General features: G+C 36.3%; 1 protein-coding gene across 1 annotated transcript in view; it reads right to left on the bottom strand.

The window, feature by feature from the left end:
* Positions 1-14,149, bottom strand: part of LOC110466072 — a 77,135-nt gene that overhangs the window by 60,735 nt on the left and 2,251 nt on the right. Inside the window, exon 2 of the mRNA XM_021522393.1 lies at positions 1,713-1,898. Coding sequence (XP_021378068.1) covers positions 1,713-1,886 — 174 coding nt within the window. The 5' untranslated portion in view covers positions 1,887-1,898. The remainder of the gene's footprint in view (positions 1-1,712; positions 1,899-14,149) is intronic.

Here is a 14,149-nt window from a genome sequence, read left to right as displayed (position 1 = left end):
GTTTTTTTGGGGAACAAAAGTGTCCAGATACGCAAATGTTTTTTTTGGGGAACAAAAGTGTCCAGATACACAGATGTTTTTTTGGGGAACAAAAGTGTCTAGATACACAAATTTTTCAACATAAACAGCTCCTTAACCGTGAGAACTGTTTCAGTTTTTTCTCAGTTTTATGAACTTTTAGAGTACTTACCCTCCCTTAAACATTCATGATGTCATAAATATACCCATCCACATCGCAATTGCTTTCTGCTTAAACAAATTTCATTCACACGGAAACCCTGATTACACTAAAGAGATAGTTAAAGTTAAAATAGCACCCCCCAGTACAGGAGTTCTGCCTAGTAAACATGTCTTCAGTCTACAAATCACAGACTGAAATAACTTTGCTTTCTAATATTACATGTTGTACTGGCAAACTGCAGCTTTAGGAACAATTTGTAACTGGAAAGAGTCACCAGGGTTTAAAATGGGTTTTGGATTTAAAATCAAACAAGAAATAATGGAGTATATGTTTGAGAAAGGCTTATTACAACCTCCTGGAAACATACTGTAATTTAATTTAATTATCTAATAATATATGTGAGAATTGAATTATATTCTAGTGAAGAATTCAATAGAGATATTAGTGGTCCTTTCTGGCAGAGTTTTATCGTGAACAAACAGTCATGTTTCCTTAGAATGTTGCTGGTCAAGTTATCAGGCATAGTTCAATAACATCATGATCACCCGTGACACTTAGGTGTGTGGCTCAACACTCGATAAACAACAATAATTAATTTATCCTGCTTAAGTTCATTTACAAAGTGTTCTCTTACAAAGTTAAAATGATCTGCAAAAGCTGTGTTTAGTTAAGGAACAAATGTTCCAGATTAACTACATTCAACTGCATACAATAAGCACCACAAACGGTTCAGTAACTACACACATACATAAGGACCACACAGAAATACAGGAACTACACACATACATAAGGACCACACAGAAATACAGGAACTACACAAATACATAAGGACCACAAAGAAATACATGAACCACTTTACTTCTCCTTTAAACATGTTTAGTTACTATTAATATGGCTGGAAATGTCCAATTTAAATAAAGATCAGATTTGTATTTTTTATTCATAAAAGACAAATTGACCTTTGTATGAGTGTGTGTTACAACTCATTTCTTCTGCCAGACAAGTTCTGAAACTCATCTGATTTAAACATATTTTATTGCCTTAAATTACAGCAATAAGATTCAGCACAAGTTAGGACAACTCATCTGGCAAAGGTGAAGGTGGAATATCTCATATAGTTACTGTAACAACACATCCAAAATGTCCTAAATGTGAACATTTGTGCATAGTTCAAATTTGTCCTATGATATTTCTAATTTAGTCTGATAAAGGTGGAGGTTGTACCTGAAATGATTAGGTTGCCTTACAAGCCTCAGCTGTAGGTAATTTCCCTATAGCTCACCGGTTGAGCATCGGGCTGGAGAGCCAAGGGTTGCGGGTTCGAGTCCCAGCGACAGCACTATATTTATCACTATTCCTGGTCCTACTACACTGACATTACACCAGTTAAACAATTTTTACTTGTAATAACCTGTGATAGCCTATAGCTACAGTGTATAACCTGGTGAAAAAGTTCACAACATGTTATAATCCATGATATTTACGTAGGCGTGTCTTACTCCGGGAAGTATAGAAAAGTAGGAAGACTTACGCTGTAGTTGGTACGGATGACGATTTCGGGGTTGGAGGTGTGGTTAAACTCGGGTGGAAGGTTCTCTAACAGCACCAGGTGATGCATGGGAGGGCTCTCCTCAGCATTGTTACCGAGGACGCACAGCCACATCACCATGGCAACCACCCACGGGTAATGGTGGAATGACGTCATCTTAGACCATTCCTGTAACAGTAACATAAATCGTTATGACACATATGTTTGATGTAATGCGCCAGTTATATAATAATTTCAGAGGTAAAATAGGAACATTTATACTACAGAATCAACATATGAACACAAAATAGGAAAGTTGATACAAGAAGACAACAGCACTGGCCAGGAAAACATCAAATCAAATGGAAACATGTCGTAATGAAAAAAAAAGACAAAACTAAAAATTCTAGAGGCAAAACCTGGGTCTATATTCATGAAACCCTTCTCATGCCCAAGCATGGATTCTGTAAATGTGCTCTAATCACTAAACAGAGTAAAAAAGTCAGTGTTAATAATGAAAATAGTATTTGGCTACAAGTCTATCAAAAATTCTTCGAAATCATGGACAATTGTGATTTTTTTAAAATGTATTGGGCACAGAATTCGAGTTGGAGCACAGAATAAGTATGAAGATGGTTTTATGAATATGGCCCCAGGTGCCCAAATAGCATATCCTGATTCACGAGTGGTGTCTGGGTGTAAAATACAGGTAAATATGTAGGTCACCAACAACCTTAGACACTATTAACAAGCCAGTATTTATTTTGAAATCATCAAAGTTCCTAAATTTTGATTTTGGCTATTATTTTTTTTAGATATCACCAGTCAAGAGAGTTTTTTTTATATACAAAAATTTGAAAAGTTTGCAAGTACGTGTATGGTATTATTGGAGAAATGCCCTATGTCTTTAATCCTAGGGAGAACCTGCTTGGCCATACCGAGTCATTAATTATTGGAAAAATGTCCTATGTCTTTAATCTTAGGGAGAACCGGCTTGGCCATGCCGAGTCATTAATTATTGGAGAAATGCCCTTTGTATTTAATCCTGGGGAGAACCTGCTTGGCCATACCGAGCCATCAATTATTGGAGAAATGCCCTATGTCTTTAATCCTTGGGAGCACCTGCTTGGCCATACCGAGTCATTAATTATTGGAAAAATGTCCTATGTCTTTAATCTTAGGGAGAACCTGCTTGGCCATACCGAGTAATTAATTATTGGAGAAATGTCCTATGTCTTTCATCCTGGGGAGAACCTGCTTGGCCATACCGAGTCATCAATTATTGGAGAAATGCCCCTTGTCTTTAATCCTGGGGAGAACCTGCTTGGCCATACCGAGCCATCAATTATTGGAGAAATGCCCTATGTCTTTAATCCTTGGGAGAACCTTCTTGGCCATACCGAGTCATTAATTATTGGAAAAATGTCCTATGTCTTTAATCTTAGGGAGAACCGGCTTGGCCATGCCGAGTCATTAATTATTGGAGAAATGCCCTATGTCTTTAATCCTGGGGAGAACCTGCTTGGCCATACCGAGTCATCAATTATTGGAGAAATGCCCTATGTCTTTAATCCTTGGGAGAACCTGCTTGGCCATACCGAGTCATTAATTATTGGAGAAATGTCCTATGTCTTTAATCCTAGGGAGAACCTGCTTGGCCATACCGAGTCATTAACTTGCACTTTCTATTGTCTTAGGTAACAAAGCTGCAATAAATAACATATATATAAATGTTATATGCTGCTGTTGATTATATGAAGTAAACATCAGGACATTTGGATGTACCCGGATAGTTAGTTTGTGTTGAGATTCTAGGTCAGAACTAGGGTCACTGTAGCGATCCAGTTACTGGATCAGGTATACATACTAACCATCAACCTGTTTACACATGGCTGTGCAGGAACAGAATTAGCATATTTCAAAATCTCTCTTATACATCTTATATTGTCTATCAAGCTTTCAAAACACATTTTATCAACACCAGGCTCTCAATCTTTTTTTTGGGCACAGAAAGGTAATTTCTTTATTTTCAATCATAGTCAAAAAGATTGGTTTTTGTGAGTTTGTTTTATCTGTTATAACTTTTGACATAAAATTATTTTACTATGCATGTACTTTAGAGTGCATAATACATCAAATCCTTGCAAAATGATCTATCATATGTCGACAAGTGTCTGTTTTATTGAATTCACTGCAGGTGTAAACAAGTCTAAGCATGTCTTGTTAACACTGACTTGAGAAAGCAAAATAGGTATTCATTATAAACAGGTTTTTATCATTACGATAAACGGCAATGTTGGAATTATCTAAATGATGGCCTATTATATATATTGTAGTGATAGACAGGAGGTCTTAATGGCGTGTGTAATATTCCCAAGTTACATCTTTATATAGTATTGATTATGGAGATTTATTGGGACAATGGTATCAACTGCAAGTTAGGAATTTGAACCACCAACAATGTCTATATACTGTATAATAATCTATTGAGGAAGTATCAGACAATGTCTATATACTGTAAAATAATCTATTGAGGAAGTATCAGACAATGTCTATATACTGTAAAACAATCTATTGAGGAAGGATCAGACTATGTCTTTACACTGTATAATAATCTATTGAGGAAGTATCAGACAATGTCTATATGCTGTATAATAATCTGTTGAGGAAGGATCAGACAATGTCTTTACACTGTATAATAATCTATTGAGGAAGTATCAGACAATGTCTATATGCTGTATAATAATCTGTTGAGGAAGGATCAGACAATGTCTTTACACTGTATAATAATCTATTGAGGAAGTATCAGACAATGTCTATATGCTGTATAATAATCTGTTGAGGAAGGATCAGACAATGTCTTTACACTGTATAATAATCTATTGAGGAAGAATCAGACAATGTCTATACTGTATAATAATCTATTGAGGCAGGATCAGACAATGTCTTTACACTGTATAATAATCTATTGAGGAAGGATCAGAAAATGTCTATATACTGTATAATAATCGATGAGGAAGGATCAGACAATGTCTTTACACTGTATAATAATCTATTGAGGAAGTATCAGACAATGTCTATATACTGTATAATAATCTATTGAGGAAGGATCAAACAATGACAACTAATTCCTAGTTCAGAACCACTAACAGTGTCCATATACAATATCCAATGGCTATTTACACACAGCGCTGGTGGCTCCTAACCTAGAATCTCATCCTTATGTCCACTCCATTAAGCTAATAGAGGATGACAAAAGAGGGATCCCCATACATATCTCCAATCCTCATCCTGAATCTCCGTAGATAAAAGTTGTATACCTGGGTATGTAATTAGCACATTTTATCACTCGTGATATACCTGTGCAGTGACCCGTACCCCTTACACGCTATCAACTGATCTAAATATGGGAAGGGCTATATATAATAAGAACAATTTCAAAAGAAGATGAACAAAAATAAAATGTGGACAAAACTTGAGCTTGTATAACAATGCTATCTATATTTGTCCTCCACATCATTATCTTGTGTGACTGTTTACCTGGCTTGTTTAGCCAGTTAGGTGTCATCAGCTTTATATAATGAACCATGATGTACTATACCCATAGGAAATGTGTAAGGTGGTCGTAATGAGGGTCTATTTGGGGACATGTCCTGTAGATGGAAGAATTAAGTCCTAGCTAGGGTTTGTAAGTGTGTCTACATGGCTTGTTTAGCCCCCCAGTTGTAAACTTCTTCATCGTGATATAATGGACCATGATGTACAGCAACAGGGCTTTCAGTAGGCCCCCTCCACTATCTAACTCCCCATTATGAGATTCGACTCATAAATTCTAAAGGACAGGTCTATTTGACAGATGTTTTGACTCTCCAACACTCAGGAAAAATTATATGATTTGTCTTCTAAAACTGTTAAAAGTAAATGGTCAACTGAAGCAACCTCAGACTATACCCACAAGAAATATGCGATGTAGGGACTTTACGGAGACATGTTCAGAAATTGACGAGGTTATGATAAAAGAAAGAGTCACTGTAATTTTTTATGTTAAATACATGTAACACCTTACATACCCTGATTGAGAAACGAGTGATGTTTAGATAATTTATCTGCAACATCTCGTCCCAGACTGATAATACCTGTACACTAGGTGGTTAATAGACACTGTCTGTCTGATGGATAATATCTAACTTATGTCTACCTGTTCCTACAGTGCTAACAAAGGTATGAACGGTTCTGTGTGACGGGAGGCGGTGGCCATTGTCTCGAAGTGACAGGGTACAGGCTCGCTTTGGGGAGGGCAGACTGGCACTACATTCAGCTAGAGTTCAACACTTAAAAAGATGCAACTCAGTGTTATTGATTTTATTGACAATGATGGTGACAGTCAACACATAATCTAGATTTGCTTTTTTTGTTTGCAGTATTTTTACCTATAATGATAAAGATAATGCAGGTCATTCAACAAAAATGACCGATTGCAACAAGACAAAATACTGAATATCGGGAAATTTAGCCCAGGCAAACGTTCGCCCTACGCCGCTAAAATCCATATTCAAAATGCATATCTTTTCCCCCTGACACCATTAATTTTCATGTCTAAATTCTAGTCTTGAGTCTTTTTCCCCACAAAACGATTAAAACATAGAAAATGAGCAATGCAATTTATGATACATCGTTAGTTGAAAGTAATGGAACTCCTGTTGAATTACAAAACAAGCAAATCCAAGATTATGGAGCCAGGTAAAAATATTTGAAAATAATGTTATTAAGCTAACCTATCATTTCCAATTAAAGAAAGGTTCCATTTTCCACATATCACATATTTTTCACACATGATCAGCATTTTAATTCTGAATTACATCCATGTATATCCTGCAACAGGATTCAGGAATGAGGGTTAGTATTTGACTGTGGTTTTTATACCTAAACTTAACAGCAGCCTCTTCCTACATGAATTGGGAATTGGGAAAATAATATTTTTATGGAAATATTGAAGATATTCCTCATTTTGGTAGGGGGGCCAGCCTGTATTTGTCTGTAAAACTTGGCTTAGTAAAACACTGATTTGAAGTTTACTATATGCTGTACAAATATTGGAGGGGATTGTTTGTTGTGAGACTTGTAGAGATCTGTTACACATAGATCATATTGTTGATCAAACACTTAAGGTTTATCTGGACAAACAGTTTAGCAGGTTAAATTTACAGCCCGTCACAACGGCATATACAAAATGCATTTCTCAAACATCCAGCTGGTAGTCTAGACTTGCATTTCCCCGTCATAGTTGTAATTTATAGGGGTGCCCTTACAGGTGACCGCTTCAATATCATAATGTGTCCTTTTAAAAATGGTCAATATTTAAGCCAGTGTGTTTAGCAATACTACGACAGTGATATACTGTCCAATCTGGAACTTTTGATGTCTAATTTCTTCTGCAGTTTACAAGCGCTGGTTTCTTCTGCAGTTTACAAGCGCTGGTTTCTTCTGCAGTTTACAAGCGCTGGTTTCTTTTGAAGTTTGCAAGTGCTGGTTTCTTCTGAAGTTTACAAGCACTGGTTTCTTCTGCAGTTTATAAGTGCTGGTTTCTTCTGCAGTTTACAAGCGCTGGTTTCTTTTGAAGTTTGCAAGTGCTGGTTTCTTCTGAAGTTTACAAGCACTGGTTTCTTCTGCAGTTTATAAGTGCTGGTTTCTTCTGCAGTTTACAAGCGCTGGTTTCTCCTGAAGTTTACAAGCGCTGTTTTTTTCTGCAGTTTACAAGCGGCTGCAGCAGATACAGTAATTGGCAGGTACACTGTTTAACACATCCCCATTTCACAATGATAGCCAGGGGTTTGATTTCCAAATGGGAACAGGTTATTGGGTCTGACCTATTTGGCAACCTCATAGATTTTCTCTGGGAACTCTGGTTTCCTGAAAGATAATCAACCCCCCCCCCCCCCCCCCCTCCCTTCCCCTCATCCTTTATTTTGTGGCCATTTAATTCCACCAGAACGATTCCAACAAAAGTGATTAATATAGGTTTATAATTTGATTCCTAATTGCTGTAAAATGAAATTCAATCATACAAGAAATATTAGAACAATCTGACAATGGCTCAAATTCATACGTTATTAACTCGCCTATACATTATCTCTACGAGTTGTAATGAAGTATGAATTATTGGTTCAGTAAACCAGTTGTGATACGATTTTCCTTAGATGAATTGTTATCAATGAATAAGGTTTTAAATGTATACACTTATGAATTATTTCACCATTGATTAACATCTCGACATGCTACGCGAGACATTAACCATACTACGAGACAGGAAAACTACCTACCGTTTTATAATTAGAGCTTTGAACAGTTCAATATCCTAACCATCCGAACAACAAGCTATTTTTTAGATGAATTGGAAGGGTATTTATCTCCAATAATTGGCATTTAAAAGTCAGCTATACCCTTGACCCACTCAAGCTACCGAAGATTAAGTGATTATGTCTTGACGGTCTGACCACTGCATGAAAGAGGGATATGAAATTGATAAATCTGAGTCGGAAATCCCCTTGTATTACCTATATGCAGACAAGAGTGTTGACTTTGGATGTCTTTGTTTACCTTGTGGAGAGACTGTGTGATTAATCGGCCATTGGACCCAGTAATAGTTTTTGCTCCAAGGTGTGTTCATATCCCCATGAACCTCGTCAGACTCAGCGGGAGGGGTTTATTGTACAAGGCGACACTTTCTTATACTGCAGTATGAGTTTAACTATTTCTTTAATTTATTTTATTCAAAATAATCCATGTTTCGTTTAGAATGTAGGACCACATATTGGAAAATTTTAGTATGACATATCACTACACTAGCCTTTATATCTACATACATGTATGTATTTCACATTTCAAGTGTATACACTTCTTTTCTACCATATATAGAAACTCCTCTACCATATATAGAAACTTTCAAAGTTATTTTCCTGTTAAAATTGAGATTTTATCTAAATTTGATTCATATAAATAAAGAATTATAAGGTCACAGGCCATTTTAGGGGTCAGAGCACTTTCAAATTATATCTAGTAAATTTGCAGAAAAGTATTACCACAACCCATACCACAATCAGTCATACTGTAGATAAGATCCCTTTCGCGATATTATGATGAAACAATCTGAGATCAAATCCATATTGCAGGGATGGATTTTTTGTGAAACAAAGTTAGTGTAGTTTTTCTTAACATCTCTCTGCTGTGGTAAATGTGAAAGCAACTCCAAGTGATAAAAATCTGAACACATTTGGAACTCTTTTTTATTGGAGATAAAGGGAGAGCTATGGGACTCTCTTCTTTAATCAAATTAAAAATACAGAAAATCTCATTTTCAAAATGTTTGGTTTTTCTAAACTTTTCCTAAACACACACCACACCTGTGTAATAGTCATTTTCAATTTGAATACCATCACAAAGATCTATTTTCAATTTGAATTTTCTTTCTTTTAAATGGTCACGAATCGCAATAAAATTTAACGTTTATTCCAGATGACAAGTCTGTGTTAATTTAAAATAGTCGATGATACAACCTACTCACTCTGAGAACAACTTGTGTCTAAGACTTCACTTTGTCAGGGAATTTGTTCTTGTTCTACAACAGGTTTCATAGCTTTTAATTAATACGAAAGATAATGTTATTTTTGTGCCACATAATTTCATAATTTAAAAATATGAAAATATTCATGACTAGCGATTTGAAGTTCTGCTGAATGTACTTAAAATCCGCTAAACACATTTCGTGCTAGCAGTGCCGTAAACGTTCTGCTCCCAATTAATGGAACTCTTGTTTCAATCCTTATTCAGGCTTTATTTTCTAAAATCCACAATTTTATGATCAATTATAAATCATTGCTACTCTTCCTCATGAATTGGTAAGAAGATTTAAAAATTCTGCCACACAAATTAATTCAAGTCACGAACGCAAGAATATTTTAAAACCATGAGTATGATTTTTTTTATCAGTAACCTTAAGAACATGCCTTTGTAGCTGTTCTGTTGAGGTTGGTTGAGCGGCTAGGACCTGGACATCTTGGTAAAGTGAACATGTACAGGTTCAATGAGTAGACAACACTAAAAATAACCAATCATTTTCATGAGGGTCGTCATGTGACCACTCTTAGCCATAGAATGAACAGGTCACCTATGTATAATCTTGCACCAATTTTAAACAATCATTAACAACCTTATCATAATTACCCACTGAAATTATAATAAATTTACTGCATTACTGTAAACGAAAATGCACGGATATGTGAGCTTATCAATGAACGTCCACATGTTTCTCCCACACACGTTTGAAAATGGTTGAAAATAATTGTAGATTCCTTATAGAACATTTGCTTACAGTTGATATTTCCGAGACAAATGAAAATATATAAAATCTAACTGAAATGGAATATTAACCCAATGTCAGATTTTTTTTCTCAGACGAGTCCTTTACATGATTTTTTGAAATATTGAACAGTCTATTCCTCATATATATAAAGTGTTCTCCAAATGTAGGCAAGTCCCGCAGGAAAAGTATTAGTCCAGGACTCAAATAGGTGTCCCAAAAATCACAGTCAATTCCAGAAATCAGTCAAGTTTTCCTTGGCTCCATCAGCTGACACCTGCCTTGCTACTAATAAATGCTGGTGCCTATCTGTACCTTAGGGGGCCATGGGCAGGTGATAAATTTAAGCTTTGTCTCTCTACAAGACCATTTATCTCACAGTGACTCTGATACAGAGTGTCTATCTGGACATTCTTCCCACACATTCTGTTCAAAACAAATGAATTTCCCACTATACCCTTCACTGCTTTTAGTATCCACTTATAAACAGATTTATTGACAGCTTAATGATGTAAAACATGGTCACCAGCACTATTCTAGTCCCAGAAGTTCACTAGTAAATTCAAAAGTGAACCAGAATGAAGTGAGAACCTTGTTTCTATCATGTAATAGTGTTTCTGTGTTTTACGCATTCTTGTCCCAAAAGTGACATACAGAGAATATAAAATACAAAACTTTCATTGCAAAATTACAGCTGTTCAGATGCATCAGAAAACATCGGAACAATCGTATCACTGACATTTAGGATGGTTGATATTGTGTACAGAAATACAGGCTGGAGATTTCACTTACTTTAATGGTTAAAGCTTGGATTATCTGAGGCATCTCTGTTACCATACATTGTACGCGGTTAGTGTAACAAGATTTAACACCAATGCGTTCCTCTCTCAATGGTATGTATATATGTATGATTGTAGCAGAACTGATCAGCATCAACTTTAATATATTCATAGAGTCATCTCAATACTTCAACCAGATATACATGTATTGGTTTTATCAATAACAAAAATGATGATAAACCATGAACATGGCCTGCAGCTGCCCCCAGTCCCCACCTCCCATGATATTTTTGGCCCCCACCTCCCATGATATTTTCAGCCCCCACCTCCCATGATATTTTTGGCCCCCACCTCCCATGATATTTTCAGCCCCCACCTCCTATGATATTTTCAGCCCCCACCTCCCATGATATTTTCGGCCTCCACCACCCATGATATTTTAGGCCCCGACCTCCCATGATATATTTGGCCCCCACCTCCTATGATATTTTCCAGATCTCTTTGTAGGCAGCTGATTGACCAACTGGTACCGATGACCTTTACCAGCCTCGAGTGCGTCTAGAGTTAGGTGGTCCCAGGTTCAAATCCTGGTCTCAAGGCTCTATTGTAATTTTCATCTCCTGTTATACATGAACATCTATAGAACCAAAGAATTAATTGAAAATAATAGACAGTCTTACAATATTGAGTGTATTTATACAGCATAAAATTTCGAAAATTGAAAAGTGAGCTAAGTACGTTGTTAAACTAACTATTATTATCAAAGAACAGTACATCCTGTTCTTTCAGTGATAACGTATGAAGGTAGCTGTTCTAACACAGGATAAAATCTGGATTGTTTTGTCTCCCCCTTTCACCTCATGTCTTTAGGTTACCCAGGATTCAGTAAACCAGTTTGAATACTTTTATAAAGTTTCATACTGATACAACAAAGATTTTCTTTTTATAATAATGGTGACCTTGACCTTTGAACCATAAAAATATACACAATAATATTGCCAACACACAAAATCACTTTTCTGCAAACAATCCAAACAGAAAGACAATCAATGTGAGCCGACAACACATCAATATGTAGTATTGTTTTATGATAGGTCATATTGATATAGTCACTCTGCAGGTGTCGTTGCCATGGTGACAGGGTTCGTTGTTAGGGATCACGAGACAAGGTCAGTAGACAGGTGGTCTGTGAGGTGTCCACACCAGTTTATAGTAGCACAACATGACTAAGCAAACTACACTGTACATACAATTGGTCCTTACCAGAGGTGATGTTGTCACAATGACTGATATGACACGATACCTGCCGGAGTTTGGTGTTTTGTGTTAATTGTTTATGTCCGAGGATATTTAAATAAGAATAACAATGATCAACAAATCAACAATCAGATTTTGAAACGTGCATCTTGGTTTGGGTTATATACTAAGTGAACGGTTCACTGCATGACCTTAGCTGTTATGAAGATGTTGAGCCGAAAAAAACCCCAACATCTTTTAAAAATGAAGGTCTTCGCATCTTATTCCATGTAGTATAGAACCTTATTAATGTGATGTGTTTTTATAGTCACCAAACAAGGACCACACAGCGTTATTATGTCATGCTATACAGTTAAAAGGAAACAGTTGGGTTATAAAAGGGCATCCCTGGCTTGTCCCACAACTAATATTTATAGTTTTTACGACAAAATTTAAAACATAATTTAGTGTCCAAGTATTTAATTCCTACTCTTATATATGTCTATATTGAAGATACACTAGTGATTTATTTTGTGAAACTCGCTCTAATCCAATCCATCTCTATAAGCCCTTACCAGTTACCATATAAGGACCGTTATTGTTTTTTCATCTCTTCTCCAAAAAGATTTCCACTTGGCAGTTTGGACTTTCCAGGTTACTTGAAATCTTTGTAAGATCAACAGAATTACATAAAATATATATTTATAGCACTCAGATAATTTAAGGGAGACAACTGCCACATCTGAGAAATACTGTTAAATGTGAAAAGCTTTGTTCTGCAGTTTTGTATCAAACATTTAATGAAAGATGAATTCAAATTTCAAGTAACATATCCAAAATTACATGGAATAAAGAGGTGACATTTACAAGTGTGGCAGTGTTCAATTGTACATAGAATTAAGGACGCCTTCTAGCTTCGAGCTAACGGGAATTTCCTTTTAGCTCAGTGGTAGAGTGTCCGACTAGGAACCTGGAGATCGAGGGTTTGATCCCTGGTGGAAGCACACTATTCTCTTTCCTGTTACACAGGTTTACAGAAGAACTTGTCAGAATCCCAGCATCATTTATCTGTCTGGATGAGGCAGCAAATTAGTAAAACTATTCACTAGCAATCATCAGCAGGCTTAGAGTAAGTGTCTAAAATCTACATATTCTTGAAGGTAGTTCAGGCAGACATACCACCTGATTGTCAACATGATATATAGCTGGCATGCAAGTATGTTGTTCGTTTAATGAATGTACAAGATGTTTAAGAGGTGGGGACAGCTATTATACCTGCTTCCATACATAACTGTCAGTGTTTTCCTGTTTGGTTTTATTTTTAGAAGCTGGAATACCTTCTAGTCTTCAATCGTCACTATTAGTCTTACAAGTGATATGAACCCCCTCCCCCCTCCCCCTCATCCCTTCCTCAACACTTCCTTTTTTCTCTGCAGAGTTTTCCTTCCTCTTATGAAAAACAGAATAAAAATTGGTCTCGCATATATGAAAGGAAATTACAACAGAAATACTATCAATTGAGGAATGTAGACTAACTCCATGCAGGTTTCAAACTTTCCAATTATGGTACAATTGTAGACAGACCTCATACAGGCTTGAAATGTTATTTTTCTGCTAGAATTTTAGGTCATTTCCTCTCACTGTACAAAGACAGTTATAGATTGCATGCCTTATCAGGAGTTTAAACATTTTGGAAATATTTCCAGGAATGTTGCAGAAAAGTGTATCATGTCCGGTGCTGTAGATGATATTAGCTTGATCCCTGATTTAACTGCAAGAGGTCCTGGGAATGAAACCTTGCTGAGATTTATTTTAAAAAAGGAAATTACAATAAATATATTTCTTTTGTATAATGACTCTTCACTATTGTAAATGGGCAAGCAACTCCATAGTGTGCAGGTACTCCCCACCTTAACAAGGTACTCCCCACCTTAACAAGATACTCCTTAACAAGGTACACCCCACCTTAACAAGGTACTCCCCACCTTAACAAGGTACTCCCCACCTTAACAAGGTACTCCCTAACAAGGTACACCCCACCTTAACAAGGTACTCCCCACCTTAACAAG

Source organism: Mizuhopecten yessoensis, unplaced genomic scaffold, assembly GCF_002113885.1.
Source record: "Mizuhopecten yessoensis strain PY_sf001 unplaced genomic scaffold, ASM211388v2 scaffold213, whole genome shotgun sequence".
In the NCBI taxonomy this organism is placed as follows: Eukaryota; Metazoa; Mollusca; class Bivalvia; order Pectinida; family Pectinidae; genus Mizuhopecten; species Mizuhopecten yessoensis.
This window is presented reverse-complemented; position numbering and strand designations above follow the sequence as displayed.